General features: G+C 46.7%; 2 protein-coding genes and 1 long non-coding RNA gene across 6 annotated transcripts in view; 2 read left to right on the top strand and 1 right to left on the bottom strand.

Moving 5' to 3' along the window:
• The window catches only part of ANXA13 (annexin A13), a 32,853-nt gene extending 26,518 nt beyond the window's left edge, over nucleotides 1-6,335 (top strand). For all 4 annotated transcript variants that reach the window (XM_069780006.1, XM_069780005.1, XM_069780004.1 and 1 more), the window contains 5 exons: nucleotides 1,464-1,532; nucleotides 1,752-1,853; nucleotides 3,784-3,859; nucleotides 4,678-4,790; nucleotides 5,999-6,335. In XM_069780006.1, coding sequence (XP_069636107.1) covers nucleotides 1,464-1,532; nucleotides 1,752-1,853; nucleotides 3,784-3,859; nucleotides 4,678-4,790; nucleotides 5,999-6,118 — 480 coding nt within the window. In that variant the 3' untranslated portion in view covers nucleotides 6,119-6,335. The remainder of the gene's footprint in view (nucleotides 1-1,463; nucleotides 1,533-1,751; nucleotides 1,854-3,783; nucleotides 3,860-4,677; nucleotides 4,791-5,998) is intronic.
• On the bottom strand, nucleotides 813-11,571 carry LOC138684827 (uncharacterized). Its single transcript, XR_011324131.1, has 6 exons — nucleotides 11,180-11,571; nucleotides 10,571-10,722; nucleotides 6,347-6,481; nucleotides 5,820-6,004; nucleotides 4,666-4,828; nucleotides 813-3,977 (listed from the first exon to the last, which is right to left on the bottom strand). It is a non-coding gene; the product is annotated as an uncharacterized lncRNA (long non-coding RNA).
• A 1,641-nt stretch (nucleotides 11,572-13,212) lies between these two features.
• On the top strand, nucleotides 13,213-20,804 carry KLHL38 (kelch like family member 38). The gene is made up of 4 exons (XM_009923365.2): nucleotides 13,213-13,410; nucleotides 13,961-15,436; nucleotides 16,906-17,011; nucleotides 18,995-20,804. Exons 2-4 carry the CDS (start codon nucleotides 14,087-14,089, stop codon nucleotides 19,279-19,281), a joined length of 1,743 nt encoding a protein of 580 aa, XP_009921667.1. The 5' UTR covers nucleotides 13,213-13,410; nucleotides 13,961-14,086; the 3' UTR covers nucleotides 19,282-20,804.
• Nucleotides 20,805-27,205: the final 6,401 nt, after the last annotated feature.

The following is a 27,205-nucleotide window of genomic DNA, read 5'->3' as shown; positions in this document are numbered from 1 at the left end:
AGCGTCGTTTTATTATTATTTGTACCATCGTAATGGCTAGAATACCCATTCAAGGTCATAGCTACATTATGCTGAATTCTGCCCAAAACCAGCGAAATCTGATTTCCATCTCAGCTGAGGATTTTACAATTCAGATAAGTACAGAAAAAGTAAGAAAGAAATTGCTGTTATGTTAGCTTTCCACTCACCAAAAAAGCATATTTTCCATTAGAACACACTTTATTTTAAACCACCTACATGAAATAAAGAAAAAAATTAGTATCTTCATGAAGACACAGTATAAGAAGAGTAGGATCACACCTAGAAATGCAGACAGTCCTAAGAAATTAAAAGATTCAATAAATAGAAGCTTTAACCTAACAGTCATATCACTAAATACATCACAGTTAGATTCCCATTCTGGAAAGCAATGATACAGCTGTCTTCAACTTCTTGGGGTATATTTTCAGAAGTCACAAATACATATTATTCATAGATTTTTTTCATAGATGAGTCCTTCATAATTTCTACCAGGAATTACAGTGCTAGTGAATGCTCAGAGTATATAGGTTAGTCAGGAAAATATTTTGCAGTTATCAGGGCATATCCAGCACCATGAAAACCATCAGCACTTCACGGCAGGTACCGGGAACCTTTCTGCAGTAGCTGGATGACAGATACACCAGCTGCTTTCCTAAGAAACTTCGTGGTGTGAGCCCAGGGTGCTGTATGTGCCCAGCAGCTCAGCTCCCGGGGGGTGGATGTCAAAGGCTGTGTTGGGGCCACCCTGCCCCAGCTCTGTCTGCACATCTCGGCCCCATTCCCACCCCAACATCCAGCCACACACGCTACCGCTTTACACCAGTGGGAGAATGCTGCAAAAAATGGCAGAAAGCAGAACCAAAGAACAAGCCAGGTGGGAAGGGACCTCTGGAGCGACTCTAGTCCAGCCCTCCGCAAAGCAGAGCTAACTCCAAACTCAGGTCAGGTTTTCCTCTGATTTTGTTTTCTGCTCCGTAGGGATGCTGGCTGAGGGAGGGAGGGGGGCACCCATGGGATGGGAAGGAGTCTGGGGACGAGGGGACCAGCAGGCCACCCTGCCGCAGGGGAGCATCCGCAGGGTATGGTCTAACGCCGTGCCGCTGCCCACCCCTGACAGTCCCTTCCTGCTCCAGAGGTATCAGGGTTGCGATCTCGTTAGGGCCCCAGCGCATAGCTAATCAACCTGGGAGATAAAACCCTACCATACAGGCTGCATCTCTGAAGTCAGCAAAACCAGGGGCTGCGGTAAACGTGAACAGACCGTTCAAAGCTGTACCACCAAGCCCTTCTGTGCCCCATTACTAGGCGTTTGTCAGCAGATGGCAGCAAAACTATAACCAAAATATTTGTGAGGGCCACAAGCTGACAATTTTCCCTTCCACTAGGAAATGTAACCAGCACTTGGTCTGATTTTTTTTTTACGGTCATGTCCTTTTCTGTAGGCAACCAGAGACGAGACCCAACAGGTCAATGCAGAGCTCGCTGAGCAAGATGCCACCGATCTGTATAAAGTAAGTGCAATTGTGGAAAAATCCCTGTTTGCCCTGTGTTGCACAGAAAGGGCTGCCTCGGGGGTGACTAAATGCACCAAGCACAGAGGCGATGGCAGTGTAAGCAGATGAGCAAGGGAGGGACGGGCTGGAGCTCGGTCAGTCAAGGGCTCTGGCTGACTTTTTGTCTCTACTGTGAATAAACAAGTGCTTTAAAAAAAATAACATGTAATGTTTAAGGCAGGAGAAGGCCGCTGGGGAACAGAGGAGCTGGCTTTCAATGTGGTCTTAGCAAAGAGAAGCTATAGTCAGCTGAGAGCTACTTTTCAAGCCTACAAAAAGGTGAGTTATTCTCTCCTGTGGTATGGGTTGCATAGGGCCTGACATGTGGTTTGCAGACCCTACAAATACATGTAGAGCAGGCAATCCTTTGCCTTCTTAAAACTTCTTGAATGCTTTAAGAATCTTGGAAAACATTTTTATGCAACTGGATCCTGATCCTAAGGAAATAGGGGATAAAAGCTGTATCTTCTGCCAGTGAAGAACCTATTCCCCTTCAGAACCTACACAACATCCAGCCAAATAAATGTCACAATGTCATTTCCTTCCCACAGCTGCATGACAGTGGGTGTCCCCACTCCTTCAGGAGGACCAACAAAGGGACAGGTTTGCAAACTCCTGCCCTGAAGCAGGGTTTTGCTTTTCTGGTCTTTTCCTCTCCTCCAAAGCAGAGCCTGGCAAGGTCTCTCCTCCTGATCGCCCTGCTTCACACGCTCATATTGGCTGGGCAGAGGCACATCTCCAGTCTCTGCCTCTCTGCCCACGCTGGGCAGACAGCCTGTGCAGGTACTTTGATGTGCTCTCGTCTGTCTCCAAAACATAAGGCAAAGTAGGCAGCAGGATGATCCCGGCTGTCTGGTACTTCTCCCTGTATCACCCACCAGGGACATTTTACTCATGCCTGGGCCTGGACCTGACCTCCACTGAGGCCTCTTGCCTGGAAATGACCTGAGAAAGACAAAGCAATGGGAGACCCAAGGTCCTTCTCCTGGCAGCAAGGTGGAAGCTCAGCAGTGACATGTATTCTCAGGAGAGGGTCCCCCCCTCTAGCCTCTGGTGCACAGTCCTGAACTTCCCTAGGATGACTCTGAGTTCATCAGAAAACTGTAACCCTAGGCACTGAAGATGAAAAAATCTCCAGTCAAGGCCATACTTCAGTGTCAGCATAATAAGGAACCCATAGCTGGAAAAATGTTTGCAGCTTAATCCAAGTTTTGGTTTGTTGCTGGCAGGAACACAAACCCAGTCACTAACTGACACTCTCTCCCTTGGAGTGGCCCAGACCCTGGGGGTTCAGTTAAATGCTCTGATAGCCAAGCTACCTTGGCTTTTTGATTCCTAAAGCCAAGCAGATCAGGTTGCCCAAACCCATCCACCACATCCTGCCTGGCTCTACTTGAAGTAGAAGTGAGCCAAGATTAGAGCCATGCAAATATCAGTCCTCCTCTGCAGTTGGAAAGATAAATAGGGCAAGACCTAAATCAGGTTGGGGGTTTGCAGAACTTAAGCCTAAATCCTCAGAAGGTACCCCTTTCTGCCTTGTGTGCATGGTGTCCCAGCTCTGACCTAAAAGTCCACTAGTCTTGAACCATGCAGGGCTATCCTGGTAGACAAAACAGAGCAAAGTAAAATCCTTTGACGTTCATGAAGTTCACAAAAGTCAGGATAAACTCTGTTTTGAAGTGGCAGTCTGGTTTTCCCCTTTCTACAGAATAATACAAAAACTAGGGAACAACTGCAGTGCTTGTAAACTTTCCCTGGGAAGCCAAAGACAATAAGTAACAAAACTTCATAGAGCTGGTAAAGCTCCAAAAATTATCTTATTTGTGTGGGAGCCATCCAGAGCCTTTGATAGAGGGGTTAGAGGAAGCTCGAACAGTTTCTCCTGACTAGGGGGTCACTCAAGAAGAAGCTGCAGCTTCTTTGTCCCAGAAGCCTTCAGATACGTGCAACTGCTTGATGTAGGTTATCCATCGCTTAACCATTGTGCCTTACCTAGCTGCACAGACCTTCTTCTTTCGGTGCCAGTGGATCTGTGAGCACTTAGGCCAGAGAAGAACTTCATTTGCCCTTGAATTACTCCCTTGTAAAGGCTCTAAAAGATCTGCATTGGCCTTTTGCCAATGGATCCTGAATCTGATGCTGGTTTTATGGCAGTGGGATGATGTCTACAGACAGCAGCTCTTATGGCTCCTTTTTGTTGTCCTCGTAGGTGTGTGGGAAGGACATAGAAGAATCTATTAAAAGTGAAACATCTGGAGATCTGGAGAAGGCTTATCTCACTCTTGGTAAAAAATAAATGTGTCAAGAGCTTTCTTTTCTAGTTCTTGCCATCACCTGACATTGGTTGTTGGGGTTTTGTGGTAACAGCCATTGAGATGATAGCCCTAAACTGAGCCAACATATCTGCCAGGAAAAGAAGAGACAGTTTTCACTAGTGATTTGGACCCCTTAGTTTTAGAAATAAAACTTGCTAGACACAGCTCCTCTCCACACAGCTAAATTATTTGCCCTCTAACACAGGGCAGCCACCTCCAAGCTGCCCCTGAGGCCATGGCTGTTGATAACTTCCAGCTGATGCCTGGGCATCATCGGAACTGTGCTACCCAGCCACCACAAAAATGTACAGGGTCCTTGACAGCAATCTAGCGCTGGGGATGACTGTGACTGGTATTTAAGCTTGGGCCCTGGCTCTGGTATTGTTGTTATCCATCTGGATCTGGGGTCTCCCAAATCTTGCTCCTGTGAGCTGCAGAGTGAGCAGCTATGCCAAGAATGAAGGGCAAGAGGAACTCAAGAGGGGCAAATGCTTGTTCTCATTCATTTCATTTTCACTGTGGAATGGCAGAGTACTCGGTGCTCATCATCTCACTGTGTAACACGTTTTCCCCATGGAGAAATGTATGTCCCTGTTCAGACTCCAAGACTTTTCCTTGCATACTGATAGGGGACCAGTCACAGAATGAAAGCCCTACCAGCTCATATGCCTGAGCATAAACCCTAGAGAGTTTCCTTTATCTCTTCCATATTTATTTCCTTCTCCTTGAAGATATATCACAAAGTGTAAATACACAAGTGTAATGAAGCCTCTTACTGTTTTCTCTAGTCAGCTGTGCCAAAGACTGCCCAGGTTACTTCGCTACACTTCTGTACCAGTCGATGAAAGGAGCCGGGACTGATGAAGAGACCTTGATTCGCATCCTTGTGACCAGGGCTGAGGTAGGGTATCCTGCAACCTGTAATACCTCACATCAGCTCTGGGAGAAATACAAATGTAGAGGGTATGGAGTGAGTCCTGGTAGATCATGTGCTCAGTCAACCCATTTCAGCCCAATGACATCAGTGGTCACACTCTGCTTTTGTACCCAGGCAACCCTAATTTTGATATCGCATCTATTTCTGTTTTCAACAGAACTAAACCAGAAAGCATGCAGGCAGTTTCAAGTGGAGTCAACTGTACCTGGTTAAAAGTAACCCATGGGGAGGTCTGGCCCTAATAGCATGTGTAGAAGTAAATTCATGGTTAAGTAATGATAAAGCAGCAGTTCCCAAATTCAGAATTGCTTATAAACATATGTTGCCAATTCTCTCTGATTCCAGCTGGGAAAAACAGATGGGGAGGAGGGCAGAAAAATGAAGAGCCAAAGGAGATAATTGTCATTTTAAAAAGCACAAAACTGCACAAGACATTTGAGATCTTAAACACAGTCTTTAAGTCTTCTTTCCTTGTAAGCTGTGTAGGTTGTAACCCCAGGGCTGTTTCAGTCTTGACATAGAGGAGGAGTCGTTCACAGGGACGAGGAGAACATATTTCTCAATGATCAGCAGTGTGAGAAATTAGGCTTCAGGGTAGTCTCGCTGTTAAGACATGGTCCAATCATGATAACATTTAAAACCCACAGTGCTAACGATCAGACCCATGCAGTGGATGCCTTTTCACAGGAAACCTCAAGACAAGGCATTTAATTGTCCCCTTGTAGTAACCAGAATATTACTTCTGTGAGTGGAACAAAACCCTCTTTTAGCCATACTCCTGGAAGTGCCTCTTTCCCTGCTTGCCACCGTGGAGTGGCCTCCGGAGCTCACAGCGACCTGTGCAAGTTTGTCTGGCACCAAGGCTGTGCCTGCACAGCACCGCTAAGTGCAGGGCAGAGATGCCCCCGGCTGCCCCGGCACGGCTCTCCACACAGGCCCGTACCCCCCTTTGCAGCTAGCATCCCGTCACCACACTGTCTGACACAAGCTTACCTCAAATCTGAACGTTAAGCTGAACGTCCTCCAAGATTTTTAGACCTCCTGCTTTCTCCTCTCCTCCTCCCACTGCATGCAGTGGACCTTGGATCAGACCCCAGGGGTCCTGGTAAGAGCAGGGCATATTACTGAAAGCGTGTCCCACTCTTCTAAAGAGCCTTTTGGTGTCTCCTCAGAGTGACCTGCCAGCAATAAAGGAGAAGTTCCAGCAAATGTACAAGAAGTCGTTAGCTGAAGCTGTCCGATCTGATACCTCTGGGGACTTCAGAAAGTTGCTGCTGGCTCTTTTGCACTAAAAAGCCATCAAGAATGAAGAGGCATGCTGAGCAGCCACCTCTTGATTAGTTTCCAAAATAGCATCCAAAAAATGTGGCATTAGCACAAAGAAAAAAATCCAATTTATTTTCTTTCCAGCTGGGAAATGTGTTGCCAAGTAATGCTGGACGTGAGGTTTATGTTATGGCTATCTCGCCAAATGTCCTTAAGCAATAAAGACATGTTAAAAAAACTAAATCTAAATTGACCTCTTTGTGTTTGCATATGTAGAGGAATCTTCTGTCATTGTTTCTTCTGGGTAGATTTTCTGTCTTTCTCTCATTCTGAAGATTATCCTTGTTCTTTCCCCAATCTGACGAGTGCCATGTCATGCCGTTACAGTCCTGCCAAGAGAAAATGGAGAGTAATTTCTTCTCAGCCCTTTATCACAGCTCTTTAAACAACCTGAGGGCTGTGAATTAATGATTTAAGTCAGGCCCTGATTAAAATCCTGCTATCAACAGGGAAGGTCAGAATGATTTCCCTGCCTGTGAGTTGCCCTCTCAGCATAGTCAGCTCCTAAGTTATCCCATGAAGGAGATGAGGATTTGCAGCCCTCATCGGCACCACCTCCTGGGATATGGTGCAGGAGCATAGCTGGGGAAGGGATGGGGCTTCCTGAGGTGGATCTGTCAGGCAGGGAAATGCTGTTCCCACAGGGGCAGACACGGGCCTTGGGAGAGCTGCATGGTCTCCATCCTTGGAGGTCTCCAACATCTGACTAAAACCCTGAGCAACCTGGTCTGATCTCATGGCTCACCCTGCTTTGAGCAGAAGGTTGAACTAGAGACCACCGGAGGTCCCCTCCTCCCTGAATTACCATAAAATCCAATAATCATATGAGAGAAGATGTAGATGAAAAATAACATCACAGGGCCCGACAAATAAGAAGAGAGAGAGAAGAGTCTGGGTCAAGGAGATGGGCTTGTAAGTGTTTCTCTGTGTCTGGTTCCTTCCCCCTTCTGCATGTACTGCTCTGCAAGGGGAAGGGTCTTTCAGACCTAGGTCCTCTGAGGTATGACGGCTGATGGCATCTAATTCCCTTTGAAAATACTATTTCTGAAGCACTGGACCTGTTTCTCCCTGCTTGTATCTATGTCACAGCAGTAGTACCTGGCTGTCTAGTTACAGTCTGTAAAGATGGGGCAAAATAAATGGGAGATGGGAAAGAGGGAAGGGTTTTAAGAACGATGATCTGTGTGTCACACAGGTGTAACAGGATGTTCCGGCATTTTAGAGGCCTGATCCTCCTTTGGCAACATTTCTAGCAACGTAAAAATACCAGGGGCAGATCCTGAACCTGAAATGAACCATCTGATTCCAGATTTGCCTTTATCAAAGGCATTTTGATGTTCAGACCCAGAAAGAGCAGAGCAGTGCAAGATCTGCATATCTTTTTGTTGCTGTTGCCATGGGGCTCTTGTAACCAGAGACTATAGAAAGGATAGATGAATAATCTACTTAGGTGTCCAGTGTTCCTGGTGATATTTTATCCTCCAGAGGTCACACTGTATGTTCAGTCCAAGACAAGCTGGCAGGTACCCATTCTCAAATGATGTAGTTTGAAGAAAAAGCCAGCGGGTGTCTGAAATGCACATGAAGGAGCTGGTTTAGGCAAAGGATTTGTTTTAATATATTCCAACAAGAGTGCCCAAAGCTATATGAGTGGTTTCTGTGAAATCTCTCAAAGCTCAGCACACTTTAAACCCAGCTATGTCCTTATTTAATGTGAAGCGCATAACTTTGGCAGCCAAATTTATTTTTGCCTGAAGACTGTTTTAATTAACGGTAGTAGGTCATTCTGACTAAAGAAGGAAGAGTACAGCTGCTTTCATCTTAATCTTTCACTCTTTAATTAGAGATTGGCCTGAAACCAAGCCAGGAGCCACACATCTTCACACCCACACATACTGGGCCAAAGTCATTATTGAATTAAATGCTATATCTCTCTATCTGTACACAATAGATACTGTGATGGCAGTGACACTTGTGATGTTGCTCTGTGTCTCCAATGCTGTAAGACTAAAACTTGTCCCTATACCTCTATAACAAAAGTTTAGGTCAGGAGTTCAAAATTCAAGTTCAGGTTTCAAGACCAGTGTCTACAGATGCAGTCTGTAACCTTGCCTACAAAATCAGAACCAAACCCAGATTCAATCAACTCTTAAACTAAGCCTTAGTTCAGAATTAAGTATCATACCAATGTGAATGACAACTGTGGTGATAGGACACTCAGGGAAATCATGTTTGCTGAGCAGCTAAATAGAAAATAAGTAATGCAACAGTTACAGAGGAATTGGTCATAGGGGTATCTGGACTTAAAGAATAGGAAGAAGACCAGATAGTTGGCAACTAGTAGCAGCAGAAGGCAGTTAGCCGACTTCTCTGAGGGCAAGAGGCAACATTCTCAATTTGCAAAAAAGGAAACTCCTATTAGACATACAGAAAAAAATCTTCCCCAGGAGAGTGGTTCAGGACTGGAGCAGGTTGTCCAGAGAGGTCATGAAATCTCCATCTTTCAAGATTTCAAAAATTCAACTGGACAAGTCCCTGAGCAACCTGATCTAACTCTGAGGTTAGTCCTGCTGTGAGCAGGAGGTTGCACTACGTGAGCTCCCAGGGGCTCCCCAACCCAGTCTTCCCATGACTCTGGGAGAATTAGGTAGTTTGTAAGCAGGAGACGACACCCGGCAGTGCTGTGTGGAACACAAAGGACTTCATCTTATTGTCACTTATGTCCACCAATTCCCCATATTCACACTGTATTCTGTTCACTTTCCAATGTCTTCTCCGCTACTTGCTAGCTTGGGGAGTTTCATTGCCTTCAGTGAACTTCAGATGTCAACCAGGGAGCTAGAAGATAGGGTCAAAGGGCTGTTTTCCCAATCCAGTGAAGCAAACAGTAAATCCACACTGGGCTCCGGCTGAGCATGGACAGATCTTGGGGAGGCTGCTTCAGTGGGGAGTATTAGAATGAGTTCAAAACTGGGTGCTGGGTGTGGGGAAGCATTTCCTTTACAAGTCTGGCCCAGACATCACATGTGGAGTTAGGTCTCCTGGTGGTGTTATCAGCTGGGTGAGATACATGTTGAGTAGAAATGTCCCTCTCCGTGCTCTCTCTTGATAGTAATTTGTTATACAGATATATCTTTGCTCTTTCAATGCACATATTCATTATATACATTTACATGCATGTGTAAATATGCGATACATAAATCTAATAATTCCCCGACACATTAATCTTCCTTTCTGCTCGCGTATTTCTCTCCCTTCCAGCTTATAATAAGCAAAATGGTGTCAGGTCCACATCTCGCCCTAGTCAGGGCCCACCGACGAAGCTCCACACTGCCAGGGCACACAGCATCCCAGGCAGTGCTGGCTGCTCTCCCAGCCTGGGCTGAAGGCTGTCACTCCAGCCAGGCATCACTCTGCTTGGGGCATCCTCCCATCCTCTCCAACTCATGGCATCTGATTAATTATGATCCCTGTAATTGTATCTTTTTACAATGAGGAATGTTAATCCTGGGGTTTGTTCCCTCTCCTAGATTTATAAAGACCATAATAAGGAATATTTTTTCTTGTCCCCCTGCATATTTAGACTGCAAATTTGGGGAAAGGGATGATCTCTGTCTTGGTAACTGGGGGAGCTGGTAGTCATCGAGGCAGCACACGTAACACTGAATAAGCTCAGTGAAGTCTCTGGCTTGAACAGTCCTTTTTACTTATCCATATTTGTTCATTTTCACCTGAATTGTAATAGGATCAGTGTATGAGTTTTAGAAGTTGTCTGACATCACCAAGCTTCTCTGTGCACCTGCCTGCTGGCCGATTAGATTACAGCTTTTTTCCGCTCTGTTGCTTAGTGCATGATAATAGACATTTCATCATCCCATTACATTAAAACATAAGAAGAGTTCCTCTGGGTCAGATCAAAGGTTCAACCACCATAGTTCCAAAACTGAGCAATCCCAAACACTTAAGGAGAGAGAGCAGGATGAGTATACAGCATTGCAGCAAAGTGGTTGTTCTTTGGTAGACATTTCCATTTTCTAGAAACTGGCCATTGATGGAGTTCATACAGCAGCAGTTGCAGAGGGTCACTGTTTTTAACAGCCCCCAATGGCTCCAGCCTCCCTCAAGGGCTGGTTATGGGGGACCTGCAGCATCACATCCCACAGTGCTGCTGGGTCACATACGTAACCTGTGAACAAGTCCACTTTCCCACTTGCACATGGTGTTCAGACCAGCCCATTACCCGTGCAACATCCTATTCCCATGGTAAATGCAGTATCCTGTCCTCCTGAAAGACTATTCAGGCCTGGTTTGGTCAATAACATGCCAACCTAGGAAACCCACCTCAAGGACTCATTCAGAAACAGACTTTCTCGGACAAGTTACACTGTCCCACAGAAGAAACAGCTCTTCACTCTTACCAGGGGTCATGCTGGAGCAGTAGGGGCTGTATAGCACATACTGTTCTAGGATATGCCATGAAAAATTATTTCTAGTTTATTTATAAAGGAAATCCTAACGAAGCAGTGCTGATGTGCCCAGTTGGTTGGAGATGTGTCTGAAACCATAATCCCTGGGAAAGAAAGAAGAGAGAGTTGTAAAGCAGGCAGCAGGAGTTCATTGCTTGGGATCCTTGGCCCCAAATTGGCAGGGACCTGTGTGGGGACTCAGCAGGGAGCAGCAACCCCCCCGAGAGCAATAAGCTATTTAAACAGCACACGCTGTACTCTGGGTTAGCAGAAGTTTGCAAAACTGTGCAAAGCCCTCGAGCCTGGGATCTTCTAAATAAATGCCACATTTATCAGTATCTAAAGCAGAAGAACATCCCACCTACCCTTCCCCAACCCCATGAAACAGTGTCATTAGTGAAGTCAGATAGCATCATTTGTTTCTTCAAGGGTTAAAAAAATAATCCACAGCCACTGCCAGGAAGAGGCAGAACTAAACAGACAGCAAAGAGTTAGAGCCAGAACAGAGATATAAAGCTAAATCAATCATCAAAATGGACCACAATGAGAACATATACATACAGAGCAAGGCAGAAAGCGAGAGGCGTTTTGTTTGGGTAGCTAATGTTCTCTGGACGAGGAGTGAGAAATTCTCCTTTGGGTTTTTAATGCCACTCTAAATATTTATAGCAAGATCATGGCCAGCTGGTGAGGCAGCAGTGGCGGGGAGTAGGGAGGGGAAGGCGCATTTTTCCCAGAGCCCCAACATCATCCTCCGGGTCGTCTCTTTACTCAAGGAGAGGGAAAAGGCTGCACATTGCCATGTTTACTCTCAAAGTGACTTATCTGCAGGAGTCAAGTACAGTAGCTCCTGCCCTTCCCCTCCCTCACCTCGCCTGGCCGTTCACACACACGTGTGCCCACACACGCACAGATTGTACAGGCAGGGAAGGTGCCACAGCCTCCAAAAAGCTCCACCCTGTCTTTAAGACGGGTCTGGGCCTTCAGGGTTTTGACTAGCCTTCAGGCGTTTCACTACGTTGTTATGCTGCATTGAAAAGTCTCTGGGAAAGGCCACGTACGGCACGACCCGTGATGCAAAGCTGCTGTTTTTAGAGGAACAGGCTGCCCCCATCCCTGCAGTCTGCTGGGCTGCAGACGCGGGGGCAGGAACATATGGAGGACTGCAAACACCAGCGCGGCACAGGAGTTGACATAAGTGCTCTGTGGCTCCCAAGGATTTTCGCTCATCTGCCTCGCTGTGACTAGACACAGACATGACTCACCCGTGAGCCTTGGCTTTGAAAATGGGAAGGAGTTTTGCTTTAACCTCTGTGTTTCCCTGTGGTAGTGATGCTTAGAAATGGCATTTTGGATTCAGTCCTATCCCAGAAAAAAGGGAGGAACTTCAGCACAGATGAGGGGGCCCAATCCAGTTACCCAGGCATGGGCAGCCAATGCCATTTTTCTTGAAAAACCCAGGAAATTAGCACAGAGCTGGGACACATCACACTGGACCTGCTGGAGACCCCAGCTGGGGACCAGCTGGGGTTGTGGAGGATCTTCTGCTGGCACAAGGCACTTGACTGATCCCAGCCCTGGGGATGGATTTAGGCTCATCATCACAGATAGCTACATGGGAGTGTTAAATAGGGACACCTACATGTGATTGAGGCAGCTGAGAACCTGTGGAGACCTAGCAGTGCCTGGAGGACTGTTCACCTGCCCAAATATAGGTGGTACCTACCGGTGACCTGAATAACTCAGCAGACTTGGTTGTATTGACTAGACCTCACTGGCTGCAAAAGGAGCTCAGGCACCTTGTTCGTGTGCAGGCATCTGCAGTTAGGGACCCCATCGAGGTGTCTGCCCTGGGGAGCTAAGTGCCACCCTGGGACCCTGGTTTCCAGCTTCCTGCACTCACTTCAGCAACCTGCTCCAGTCCTCCTACCCATAACACCGAGCTTCCTCGAGCCACCTGCTTGAGAAGTTCTTTGCTAAGGGTTTCAGAGAGCTGAGATGCTTACACAAAAGGCCACAACCCGATATTTTCTATGTGAAATATCAAGCAGCATCATAAAGATAAGCTGCTCCAAGAGTGAACTTCACTCTCCGCTTGGCAGAGGTAGCTGGGCTCTCCCTGCCCACCTTGGGGCAGCCCTGGACGCAGGAGTCGTGGTGCATCAGCATCTCCCACCGGATTGCAATGGGCTGACACTCCCCAGATCTCTCCATAAGGTGGAGACACGGTCCATCCCACCGGGGTCCCTGGAAGCCCTTCTCTCTCCCTCTTTCTCCATGAAACTAGGGTGACGGTGCATTACCTAGCGCGAGGCGTTGCAGACTGTTTACAGGCTTCTAGAGTTCCCAGGCACTTTTAGGACAGGGTCCTGCTGCTGTTTCCAAACAGGCGGCCAGGACTTTTATAAGTGAACTTTCCTCTCCGTGTCTATTTATTATATGTAAGCATTTGCCAGAAAAACACCACTCGGGCATGCTCAGTACCGGCCAGGTCATTGCAAAAGGCAGCGGCGGCGTCACATGTGATAACAGTGAGAAGCCTGTGTGCTCCTATTCTTAGCGCTGGAATGTATACAATGCCCCACTGCCTCGCCGCTCCTGCGCACAGCTCCCGAAAGAGGCAAAAGTGACTTCAGAATAAACACGTCCAGAAATCACCCTCTATGAATCACTTACCTACTGAAAGAAACGTCCTGTGGGTTTATAGGTTTTTATCCAGGCTCTAGCTGTGGAAAATCTCAGCAGAGAATAAACGACAGAGAGTAAGTGCATGCAGTGAAGGACAACAGAAGGTAAACGTTTCTACCCTACCGTTTCACTGCAGGTTGAGCAGTTAGCCATGCCAATAGATACTCATCATATTGTTCTGCCTGGCACTTAATTTAGTCATTGTGTGTCTGATTAACATAAAAAAACCACAGCTAAGCAGAGTTAATAAATAACCGTTTTAATGCAGATTCCCAGTCTCTAGGGTTTCGTTTGCCCTGCTGCAGAGTTCAGCTCCGCCAGATTTACATTCTTTGGGAGTGACTAACTCTAGGGGAAAGAGGCGCAAGCTACTAAACTGCTAATACTTTAAAATAGTGAATAAATGTCTAAGTGCATTTATTCAAAGTGATTAAAATGAACAAACCAATTGCTTCAGCTGTCCAGCTTTCATCCCAAATCAGTGAGATAACTTCAGTGCTTTTGCTTCTTGCCAGGGACACAGGCAGTGCTGACCTCAGAGCTGCAACCTATCTGATAACTTTATGAAAATTTTAAAGGGTCTTAGCGACCTTTTAGCTTCTTTATTATTTTCCCACTGTGCTTAACCCATGTTCCATTTTTATGCGTTAACAGTGAACGGATATTTAGAGCAACATCAAAGTCCTGATTTGTTCCCTTGGAGCTGGATATTTCAATAAAAGCTGCTAAGAATTTGGTTTTTTCTGCCAAGTCCAGAATTCATCTCTCTCCTATTCTGCTATGGAGGAGGGATCCGCTGAGGAGTTTCTCTTCAAAGACCAGGACTTCTCCTCCGAACTGCTGAGGCAGCTGAATGCTCTGCGGCAGAGTGGGATGCTGACTGATGTTACCCTCTGCTCCAGGGGCTTCGAAATCCCCTGCCACCGAAATGTGCTGGCTTCCAGCAGTCCATACTTCAAGGCGATGTTCTGTAACAACTTCAGAGAGAGTCGCCAGGCTAAAGTCATCCTGAAGGGCATCGACGCCGAGATTTTGGATCAGATTATCCTTTACGTTTACACAGGGGAGATTCTTATATCCGCTGAGAATGTCCTGTGCCTGTTGGAGACGGCCTCCATGCTGCAGTACGCTAAGCTGTTTGAGGCCTGCTCTGCCTACCTCCAAGACAAGCTGACTCCTGACAACTGTCTGAGCATGATTAGACTGGCGAAAGTCTTGAACTGCCAAAGCCTGAATAAGAAAGCCAAGGCTATGGCTTTGAAATGCTTTCCTGAGGTGGCCTCTTCTGACGACCTGAAGGACCTTTGTCCCTTGGAGCTCATCGATTACCTTGGGGACGATGAGCTCTGTGGGGAGGAGGAGCAGGTCTTTGAGGCACTGATGGTCTGGATCCGGCATGACCTCCAGGCGAGACAAGGCTACATCCAAGAGTTGTTCAAGAAGGTCCGGCTTCAGTACGTCCATCCAACTTTCCTCTTCCACTTCATTGCCAATGACTCCCTCGTTCAGTCCTCACCCACTTGCAGGAGCATACTTGAGTCAGCCCGGAGACATATGTTTTCCTTGTACAGCACCAACACGCCTGACATCAAGCCCATGCAGCATGTTCCTCGCAGGTACTCCAACCAAGAGTTCCTCATAGTCATTGGTGGCAGGAAGGACAGCCAGCAGACGACGAGAGACGTCCTGCTCTATGATGACAAGACAAACCAATGGCTAAGCCTGGCCAAACTTCCCATGCGCCTGTACAAAGCCTCTGCAGTGAGCTTACACAGCAATATTTATGTGCTGGGAGGGATGCCTGTTAGCAATAAGAAAAGCCCGGTCAGTGATAATATTTACATTTACTCCCTCAAACTCAATCAGTGGAGGTTGGTTGAGCACATGTTAGTTCCACGTTACTCCCACAGAAGCTTGGCATACAAAAATTACATTTTATCATTTGGTGGAATCGGTGAAAACCAGGAAATCCTGAATTCTGTGGAAAGATATGATAGCGTCTACAACACCTGCGAGAGCATGGCAAACATGCCTGTTGCCGTCCTTCACCCTGCTGTTGCTGCCAAAGATCAGAGGGTCTACCTCTTTGGGGGAGAAGACATTATGCAAAACCCTGTCCGGCTGATCCAGGTAATGGTCAGTCCTGCTTGTTATAGGCAGTTTCATCTAAGATATTCAGCAGTTCACCAGCCTCCTGAGGAAATCACCCCCCCCAAAAAAACCTTTATTGTGAGTTGCAGCGAGAGGCAAGTTGAGTTGACACACGGCTTCAGAGAAGTCTTGTCTGCAAGGAGCATTGCAACTCTTTCATTTTCCCCCTGGAGTGTTTTTCAGGCACAAGCCCTGAGGTACTTCTTTAGGTGTCAGTCAGCTCTGCCACTGGTGGGCACTGGGGCCAGGGCTGCTGCAGGTGATGCTATGGCAGGCAGCAGCTGACCCCCCTGCCTGGCTTCATGCTCGTAGCCAATCTCACCAAAATCAGTGCTTTCCACTTGGCGGCCAAGCTGGGTCTCAGCCGCACACCTGCTCGCTTGCAGCAAAAGCAAAGATTCACGATAATTAGAGCGATTAGATTCTCACTCATCAAGGGGCCAGGACTTAAACTGACAGTTATTTCGTATAAACAGTTGTGTTAAAAATGTGGCTCCTGCCACATGTTGCTGGCTTTCTGCCTGCTTTCAGCAATTACACTCTATTAGGAGGAAAAAATACATGAAATCCTTTCTTATCTGATTTGATGCTTTAGCAACATCATAGTGTTACTTTCCCTATGAGTGTTTTTCACTGGTTTAGGTGTTTTAACTAAGGATCATTAAAGGCTAAGATAGCAGCTAGCATATGAGCAATACTTCTTTACGGTGATAATGCTACTTGATTATGATGGGGAAGGAAATGTATTTATCAGTTAGTGGGGAGATGTCCTGGAGATATTTGCTATATTAAGAAGCGGATGACGTGACATAAAAGTTTGCATCGCCCAGATACAGATGGCTGAATGATCATCATCTGGCAACAGCTCTTTTTCTCCCATAAATTGATAACTTGGATACTACTCTACTCCCATAAATTGATGACTTGGATACTACTCTAAGTCCCATTAACAAGTCCATTTGCCAATCTGAGTGCATACCAGCCACCAGCACAAATATAGCAGCTGGGCAAACACGGTGGCTGCCAGCAGAGCTAGGTGAAGTTGAGGTTTGTTTGCCCAGGAAATTGTGAAGGCTAAGGCAGGAATACACAGAATAACTGGAAAATAAAATGAAACGGCTTGCACTTTGGGAGAGCATTGTCCAAGAGTTACAGTGATTTAATGGCCATGCAAAGATTTACAGCCAAGAAGCTTGCATATGGCAGATGATACACTCTGCCTTACTGCATGTGCTAGCATCTCCTGAGCAGACAAGCCTGGAGAAGTAGAACGCTGTCCAAGGGGACATATTAGGAAAAAAAGTGGGTAAATTCCCAGATTTCCAGCAGTTCAAGCCAGAGGATTGTATTCATTAGGACAAAATAAAGACCATGAGTTCCTCTATAATTACAATTGCCAGTTAAAAAGCAACATAAACAGCTGTGTGTGGATCTTATTTATTTGTCAGGTTTACCATGTGTCCAGGAATACGTGGTTTCGTATGGAGACCAGAGTGGTGAAGAATGTCTGTGCACCAGCTGTCGTGATTGGAGACCAGATTATCATCGTTGGTGGTAAGGGCTCTCTTTCACCCTCCCTGCCCGTCTCCCCCTGCCCAGCACCTACAGGATTTCGCACCCTTCCTGCTTGGGATGCTCCCTCAAAAAGCACATGGAGCTTGGGAAGGAGAGGAGGAGTGTGTCCACCCTCCATACACATCTCTCATGGGGTCTCATGGCCATGGAAGTTGGGACGAGTTCTCCACAAGGCACCTTCTTACTCCAAGTAGCAGGACCTGGGTGGGGGGAAACTGGGGAAAAGCCAATGCAAATTAGTGCTCCAGAGAAGAAGGGAGGAAGCCAAAGGCATGGGGGTCCTGCTCCTCTCCTGCTGACTCACAGTCTGGCACTTCCTGACTGCTCTTCTTGGAAGGGTGGAGAACACAGTTACCACAAGGCCATGGACAGCTTGTAGGGATGGGTGGCTACAGGGCTATGAGGGGTCTATTGGTCCTGTAGCTGCCTCCTGGGGGTAACTGTGAAATGTCCTGAGAGGGGCATGAAACACTCGGAGAGGGGAAACTTCTCAGTGTCTTTTTCAACCTCTGCCCATGGCACTTTGATGGGTTACGTGTCATTGGTAGTTGGGCACTCTACAGTCCTTAATGCAGCTCACCTGATCACAGGCTGGCATGAGGAAGCACGTGTTAGATTATTTAAGGGAAAATGAGACATAAGGAAGCTTTAGCAGAGCAGGGGACTGAACCCAAATCACACAGGACTCAAACGTGGTGTCATCTCTCAGCTGGAGGCCACTGCTACCCTTTGCAGTGAGAATAGGGGAAAGCTGAGTCAAAAGGTCCAAGACTATCAGGCTCCTGTGTGGCAGATTACCCTGACTTCAGACCACAGTGCCCAAAATACAGTATTTTCAACTCTCTTATCTTCAAATGCATTAATCGGAAGGGCCTGTATCGACCCAAGTCTGCTGCTGCTGAGCTTAAGTTCTCAATTTATTTTTTACTTATCTAACAAAAGCCACAGAAATTCATATTAGCTTTAAACATCTTTCATTTTGCTTGAAAGTAGAGAGATTCATCATGGTCAGGTTTTATTTACCAGCTTCCATGCCAAAATATTGGCCAAACACTTTTAGTTTATCAACAACAGTAAAAACAGTAAAACCTACAAAAATAATATTTTCTCTTAAAAATAGCTTTCATCACATTTCAGGTCCTTTTTGCATGACTGGACGCATCATAGCAAAGGGGAGTGGGTTGGCCTAAGCAAGACAGGCCTTGATTTTTGTTAGGGAAAGTGGCTTCAAGGCCTGCAAAACGTGGCCCAAAGCAGTTTGTTTGCCATGGGCACTCTTGATAATCTACAGAGATACATGGGCAAGGCACTGCTGGGTACCAAGCTTCCAAACCTCCATTGCTCCAGGGCAATGGCCCTGGTACCAGCCCTCACCTCTCAGCAGATGTAAGGTTACATCACCCCTCAGTGGAAGAGCTGTCCATTGGGTCACTGGCATGGTGGCCAGCACGGACGCAGCGCCGAGGGCTTTGGGAGTGGAGCGAGCACCGGTGGCACTGTGCTGTTGAGTACCCAGCTCCATTCAGTAGACAGCTATGACTTCAACCCAACAAGGCATTGCTGCTCCCTTCCCATGTGGCATTGGTTTCTGTATTTCCGAGTGAAACTCCAGGAGTCTGTAGGGTGAAAAGAAATACTTTGGGATGTTTGAAGGCACATGCAGAAAACTGCAAGCTCCAACTGTGTTTGACAGGTTGCTTGCCTGATCTGATGGGTTTTATGGTGCTCGTTGAGCCTTGGCTGCCAAGGTGCTATGAGACAGGGTGAGGACAAACAGGAAGGGAAGATAGGCAGGCATTCTTGTGACCCATCATCACTTCCCAGCTTAGATATCTTAATTCTGCCAAATTATGTACCAGTATAATAGGTTTTATTGAAGACTAGCAGGAAATGTATTATTCCTTCTGCTGTCCATAAGCTCTAATTCCCATCTGTCTCTTCCACCTTTGGCTTTGCATTTAGGGTACACCCGGAGAATAATTGCTTATGATACAAAAGGCAACAAGTTTGTTAAATGTGCAGACATGAGGGACAGACGAATGCATCACGGGGCCACTGTCATCAAGAACAAGCTGTATGTCACAGGAGGACGATGTCTCACCGTGGACAATGTCATTGAGGACTTGGATTCCCTGGACTGCTATGATCCAGAGACTGACACATGGACACCAAGGGGAAAACTGCCACACAAACTTTTTGACCATGGGTGCCTTACACTCCAGTGTGTCCCTTGTTCTAACCTTCTCTAAATGACCTTCGGTACTTCCCAGGACGTTTTGTGCTTTCCTTCCCAGAAAGGACCCACCTTGCTCTGCAGAGAGCACATGGGGAATCCTCATGCGGTCCCACAAACTCTTGACCTTGAAGGCACCAGCAGCGTTAGACATTCCCCAAACGCTCTGCCAGAAAGGTCATGAGCTTTGTGCTTGTGCCGTATTCAGCTGACCAGTATTGCATGTGGTGCTGCTAAGCCCAGCCCAGAGGCCTTACCCAGAGTCTCAGCAGAAAACAGGAAAAAGATACTTGGTAAGAACCTGGTGCAGGATTTGGCCTGGTACGGACTTTAAAATGAACGGTGAATAGGAATGCTGGTATCTCCAGGGAAAGTAAGGTCTGGGTAACCTGCATTTGTTAGCATGCTAACTCAGTTGCATGCCATGGCCCTTTGCTGCTCGGTGCTGACCAAGCTTTCCATTTTGAGCAGTGGGAGCATTTAGAATAGGAATCCCCAAGCTCTAGTCTTGCAGCCAGCCCAGCAGCAGCTGCCTGCATTAGCTATGGCAGTCATCTCACAAGAAATAAAATTTTAATGTTGCTAACATCAAATTAGAAATTAGGAAAAGCCTGATGCTTTGATCTGAATTCTCACATTGCGACAAGATGCAGATTTGACTTTTCTGAGCTGCCACTCTTTCACAGTGCAGGGAAGATTATTGTTCCATCTGCCTGCTCTCCAAAGGAGCAGGAGAATGTGGGATGGAAATGAAGATTGTCTGCACCTTCTTTTTTGAGGGATCTTGTTTTGCAGGGAGCTTGCTTCTCCTTTTGCATCAGGGATAGCAGTGGGGTTAGTTAGGAAGGCCTTTGGCTGATGGAATTCCTGAAATCTGGAATAGCAGAGGCGACACATGGAGGAAAAGGGATGTAAAAGAGAAAAGGTACTTGTGAGGAAAAATTTTTTTTCCCCTTTCTCCTCTCTCCAAACCACTGGAAAACAACGATGAGAGAAAGCCAGTGACAGGAAACCAGCTTTCCAAGAAGAGCAAGTCTAAGTCTGCCACTTGGCAAAGCAGCTCTGGCTCCACCAATATTTTTGTGGGGTTCTGCCACTAAGTGCATATTTTTAAAGGGAGGGGATTAATCATCAGATACTGAACAGGCTGTGAACTGCTGTCAGGTCACCAGGCTTGGTAAGATTGCTGAGAGAGCAATCTTTAAAGATAGCACTGACGACCATCATCCATAGAAAGGATGGCAGAAACAACACCCCTTTTTCCTCATATTTGAAAGAAAGTGGGATATTTCTGAGGGTACGGGGTGGCATGAGGAAACCACGCTCAACCCTCCTCTTCACAGAAGGCTGCACAGCCATATGGTCACCACCATGTTGGAGGACACCATCTCCAACTGCTAAGATCCCCTCCCATAAGCCTGTATCTGGGAGTGGAAGAGCGACAGAAATAGTTAACGAGGTGGGGGGCTAGAAAGAAGAATTGTGTATCAACTGCTGTTTTAACAATGCAAAATAAAATGGTTGTTATTGTTTGTATGAGCTTTGTGTTCAGGAGTCCCCATTGTTCCCTCTGCATTGTTGATAAAGGGATTTGGTTTTGTACCAGCAGTTTTTGCCAGGGTTTCCTTCTAAGGATCTGAGTAAACCTGCAAAAAATGAGTGGGAACCCAAACTCATCTCCCAGCTCAGAAGCCTTTGGCTATGTTTCTCCTCTGTCTTTCAGTCTATATCATCATCTCCTCTCCGTGCAAAGCAGGGCTAAATCACAGCACTTGCCAAATTGGACCAGAGCAGTGATTCATTCTGCTTCCTCACAGGCCAGCTCCAGCTCTCTGGAGAAAGAAGCCTTGTCATGGCCAATTATGGAAAGTCTGCCCCAGGGAGATGTTTATTCCTAAACCCGCAGTGCCGCCTTCCCAAACTCCTTCCTGTTGTGACCCCACTCAGCTCCAAAACTCCAGGAGACGCCAATTGCTGCCATGCATTTTAGCTGACACGGATTCCTGCCAGGCTCGTGACTGTACCCAGAACCGAGGAAAAAAAAGCTGACTTGGGGCCATAACCCCATGTTTGCAAACCATTGCCACAGTCATTGGTTTATGCTTGGAAGCAAACAGATTTTTCGAATTCCCATATCATATAACTAGTGATTTTCTCAGCATTCATGCAGGGACCAAATAGTACCTTGCACAGCTGTAGCTAGGCAGGAAATGGGGAGTGCAAAGAAGAGGCACAGTCACAGCAGCATTGAGCACAGCATCCTTCCACTGGTCCTTGGCGAGCCCTCACATCACCCCCCAAGCCCTTGGAGATGCCAAGGGCTATGGCCAGCTCTGCTCTGTCTGCAACCCTGTGCTCCTTCCTTTCACAAACTCCTTACCTCGTGCCCATAATTTAAGGAATTTGGGTTTGCTGGGCAGTAAATACAAAGCCTGGTTTCTGATAGACTTCCGTCTTGTGGTCAATTGGCTTTGATGCAAACTCTGATCAAAGCTCTTGGGGCTCTTTGCAAAAAGGGTTGAAATCAGAAAGCAGTGTTGAGCCTTACCAAGGCAGACAAGAGCCGGCAGAGTCACTTGGTCATAGGGAGGCAGCAGCACACGCAGCTTCAGGGCAGGGGATATGCAGCCCCAGGGCAGACGCTCTGGGGAGAAGGGATGCTGCCTTTATAATCAGGTGCTGGCCACCATCTGGCCCACCTACAGCAATACCTAGTACCATCCCAAGTGCTTTGCAATTGTCGTGCCCAGTGGTACTATCAGTGAAAGCACTTTTAGCAAAGGTTGACCAAGGTACCCCTTTCTCCAGTGTCAGGAAGAGACTTTCCTGAGCAGGATCTGCAAGGCCACCACTACCAGGAACACTTTCTGAGTCATCACATGGTTTTCCAGAGGTCTCATAATCTTGATATTCAAGTATTTGAGTGCTCACTTAGGTGGGAATCCCCCATGGGAGAGCAGCAAGGTACTTCACAAATACAATGACAGCCTCATGAAGAGGTGGGAATTTGTTGATCTTTATTTAATAACCATGGAAGCCAAGGAAAAGAGACTTTTAAGAAAGGGTCATTGACTTGGGGGTCAACTTTTAGAAGGGCTGAGCACCTGCCGCTTTTTTTCAAATCAGGGAGTGCTGTGAAGGCTCATCACCTCCAAGGTCCCATTCCTGGGTGTCCCGAGACAGTCACTAGATTGTGGAAACCATAGGACCACATGGCTGAAAGCAGCCTGCTCCATGGAACAGTGAGTTACCCAGTCCTTCATGGCAGGTACTTGTCCAACACATTGAAAATCTCCCATGAGAGACACTCTGCTACCTCCCTAAGTAACGTACTTGAGTGTGTTATTAACCTCACAGCTTTTAATACTGTCTAGCACAAATCTTTGCTGTAACTTCTGCCATCCCCACAGAGATAAAGGGCAATCAATTACCCTTTTTGATACCATATTTTTTTTATATCTTTAAAGTTTATTAGGATGTTTCAAATTCTGTAGACTAAACAAACCCAGCCCTTTCAATCTTTCCTCATAAGTCATGTTTTCTAGACCTCTGATCATTTTTGCTGCTCTCCTCTGGACAATTTCCATTTTTTTTTAATTTAAGTGCAGGGCCGTGGCTCAGCTCCACAGTACTAAGAAGGGCAATAAACCCCTTCTGTGTCTTACCTACAGCACTCCCGGTCTCACCGCCCAGAAGGACTTTTGCTTTTCACAGCAGCAGCAGATTACTGACTTGGGTTCGGCTGCGCTTGGGATTAATGAATGCTTGCAAGTTTGGGCAAGGTCACATGGAAAGACTGCGGGAGATCCAGGATCTCCCAGGGTTATGCCGTAACTTCATCTTTGCTTTGGCTCACCAGGACCTCGAGCCAGATCCCGTTGAAAACAATAAGTCTCTCCATGGGCTTCAGCAAGGGGCTTTGGAGCGGGCCCTAATTATTGTGTTCTCAGCTGGGTTCATCACTAATTCTATTAATTTTAACAGCAAATATTTAATGTTTGAGTCATTTTTTATACTAGGGGAAAAGTTTCAGGCAAAAAAAAAAAAGGAAGGGAGGAGGTTGCATTTTCTTTTTAACTTTCTTCCACTTCCCTTGCTGCAAACTCAGAGCTGAATCCTGCTGCACAGGCAGCCTGTGGTGGCAGGCAGCTTTGCTTTGATCTTAGCAAAGATCTTCATAGGTTAAGCCCGTGCTTTTTCACTGTAACTGTTTATCAAACAATACAATTCTTTCCAAGGGCAGCCTTTTTCTTGCACAGTAATATGTTTATAATTATAATGCACTTCCTGCTTCTTTTTGATTAAACACACCTGACAAAGTAGGAAAGATATCAATGCATAAATAAATGGGCACTCCAAGTTCATTGCTTCGTCAGTCCTTTTTTTCCAAACGCCAAGGAGTTCACTGCGAGGTGAATCCTCTAGCTGAGAAGGAAACAATTGGGGAGAGCATATATGAATAGCGTACAGGGTAATTTATCCCTGGCATTGTTCCTTAGCCTGACCTGAGAGCCATTAATAATTGACAGCGGCAAAAACAATCCCTTTTTAAAAATATAAACATCCATAGTTTCTTTCCAGCTGCTTGAAAGCTCCCACACAGAAGTTAAACAGTCATATTCTCCATGGCACAAATGAGCATGAATTCCTTGATGCAAGCTTGCACCAGCAAAGGAGCTGAGACCTGCTAATCTGTGGACTGCTAATAACGTTTTCAGCGGCTGTTTCTGATGAGTTTGCCTGGGGTCAAAACGAAGCACAGCACATATGGAGAAACTGGTGTCTCAGGCTGCTGTTGCCACCGAAGTCAACAGGGCTCCTCAGGTTTTGTGCTGGAGAACTGAGATATTGATCTGGCCTCTTCTGTTTATTGAAGTTTCCAAAATAGTAGCAGAGTAGCGAGGAGCCCAACTGCTCTGTCACTCGGGCAGTCACCCGCCGGCTCCAGCTGCCGCTTGTCACTTCTCCCCCTGGGGCTCTTTGTTTGCCTGCACTTCTTTCATGTTGCAAGAACCCCTTCTGAGAAAAGCAAGGACCAGCACGTCTCAAGCAGCCCCGGACTGTGAGGTGGATGCCTCGTGGCTGCTTTAAACACGAGGCATCCCCACAGCTGTTGGAGACATTTGGCTTTAAGCTGGGGGTGAGCCATGGGGTAAAATACCACTGGAGGTGGGAAAAGGTGGCAGTATCTGCTCCACTTCTTCATCTGGTCATGAAGATGTCTATACACCATCCTCCTATATCTAATCCTCCCATATCTAGTCCTCTGAAGTTTGTTTCTCAATCAGGCTGTGTCTTCTGATGAATAAGCCATGTCCCACCATCCCTCCCTAAAGCAAGTGTGCTAGGACAAGGGCAAAGGCATGTCCCCTTCCTCAGGTCCCCCAGTGTCACAGCCATAATGACATCCCTTGAGTTTTGCCCTGGTCTTGGCATGTCACTGCGGTTTCTCCTTGCTCTTGGACACTTTCTCAGGCCAAACAACTGGGCAGATGTGCTCTGCAGGTGTCCTGCACCCACGTTTGGAGGTGGTAATGACTGCCCAGAGCACCAGGAAGTGACACCAAGGACTCTCAAGTCCAAATTTTCAAATTTCAAGTACAAATTTGCTCCTGGTCTGGCAAATCAGCCAAAACCAATCTGAGCCTTAGAACAGAGCCCTGACACCTCTCTGTGAGAGCTGGGGGACTGCAGGAGCATGTGTCCAGCCCTGAGAAGCAAAGAGCAAACTGCACGGAGGGTGCTGCAATGTGAAACTTGGCTACAAAGCTTCAGTGCTGGGAAAGTGCAGCGTTTTATCCAGATCAGCAGCAAGCCCTGGAACTAATAGGGTTGATTAAACCATTTTGATGTGCATGGTATGTGGAGATAAGGGCCCAATTCACAAGGGCTTCCAGTGAAAATTAGATGTTAACCATAACAGTATGTGACATCCCCTGACAGGGGTGAGGAAGACTGCTGGAAGACAAGAGACAAGTACAAACCAAGGGGGCAAAAGAGGCAGCTCTTGGGAGAGCAAAGTTACCACAAACTTGCTGGATCTGTTTTGATGCTGAAATGACATGGACGCTGGCACCAGGCAGATTGAAAGCAAGGGAACTATGCCTGTTTTATGTTGTTATGACACATGTATTTCCCTGAAAATGACATTAAAGAGTACCAGAGACTCAAACATTGTTTTGTTTATCTGTTCCCCTGGTAGGGCTGTTACTCTTAGAGACAACCTGAGCACTGCAGAATATGGCCCATGTCAAGAAAACTTTGCCTCTGGCAGGAGGACCGTTAGCAAGTGTGATGTGGGAAGCCAGCCCAGGGGGTCAGGGCGTGCACGGCTATTGCCCACTGCTGCCTGGCAGGATAGCATGCCTTTGAGACACACAAAGGCATGAGCCACCGGAGGAGACTCCCCTGCTATGCACTGAAGTTCACAGATAGGAAGCCAATAGGAGAGGACAATTCCTCCCCAAGGTGTTGACCTGGAGTTCATCCTGTGCAAAAGCATGGAAAGGCTCCTCATCACCTAGGCTGTGTCCGTGGTGCCTCCATATGCTTCAGGCCACGTTTGAGCTCTGGAACCACCTTGCAGTGGAGCTTGCACCTGAATTAGCCATTAATAGGATTCCAAATTCCCCCAACCCATGGTGTGAGCTAACCCATGCTTGTGCAAGCAATGCGTACATAGCCATGGCATCTTAAGGAGAAGACTCCAGCAGCTTAACTGGGCACCAGCTCAAGGCTTGACCAAGGAGGAAAGCAGAGAGGTCCTATGGACATTCTTCAAGACACTGTGATATTTAATGGATAATTCAGACCTTTTTAAAAGAAGGCAGTCTTTGGGCTTGGGAGGTGCTGTCTGAAGCCCTGAAGGCTTCCAGCTGAGGGATCCTGTTTAGAGCCTACAAGAGTTGTCTTTCTGCTCATTATAACTTGGAACAAATATCAGTAAATAGAATCTGTTTTTTCTGCAGGCACAGGGGGCTCTGGACATTTTGTCAAGAGAAAAACGGCAAGACTCAGGGAAAGAAGCTCCAAAGAACTGACGAGCGATTCAAAGCAGAGGGCACAGATGACCCTCAGAGCATCATCAGCTGAAGCTTCAAAGCATCCAGATCATTTGTTAGGCAAGAGCAACACCTTATGCCATAACCTGGATAACGGAAGTAGAACTCAAAAAAAGTCAGCTCTTCCCTGTGGCTCCCTGGTCCACAGCCCATCCCACAGATCAGCACACAAGTGCAATCAAACAAGTGACAAGGCCCAGGGCTTCCTGGAAACTCAGGCAACACGTGACAGATGGGCATTCGCTGTCTAACACCAACCTCTTCTGTCCCCGGGTGCCCCATAGCCAGAAGGGCATCATTACCCTAAAACATACCTAGGAGAAGAGTTTTTTCCCTAGTTTTCAACATCTAGATTTTTTTCCCTTCCCCAGGAAAGGTAGCAGAAGGTTTGGGACAACCCTAGGAATAGGCACACAACTGGGAAAGAATCCCTTCTGCTTTTAAAAACAAATGCTTTATAGAGTAAGGAGAAAACATTCAGACAGCTCAGGGCTCTCTGATTTCCAGGAACAAACTATAAAAACCATTTAGATTGACTGAAAATACTTTGGCATTTCTCCTTCACATTTCCAAAGCGATTTCAAAGATAAGGTGATAGTTAATGCAGACCAACCTCCCTAGGACTGTCACCAGGGAAGGGAAATGCAGCTGCGGAAATGATTACATGGATCAGTAGGGTTTTGCCTTTATCATATTTGTTTGATTCTAGAATATATTATTCTCTGCTGATTTGTGGCTGGAATAATGCAAATACATGGATTTTCATGTAAATACAACATACAGCTTTGTGGCCGCAGTATGTTGGTGAGCTCAGCTTGATCAGGAGAAAATCCCTGCCCAGGTTTTAGTAGAAATCTGCAGACACACTGCTAGCAGAAT

Source organism: Haliaeetus albicilla, chromosome 3 (genome assembly GCF_947461875.1).
Source record: "Haliaeetus albicilla chromosome 3, bHalAlb1.1, whole genome shotgun sequence".
Classification (NCBI taxonomy): Eukaryota; Metazoa; Chordata; class Aves; order Accipitriformes; family Accipitridae; genus Haliaeetus; species Haliaeetus albicilla.
The sequence above is the reverse complement of the archived record's forward strand: the minus strand, read 5'-3'. Positions and strand labels throughout refer to the sequence as shown.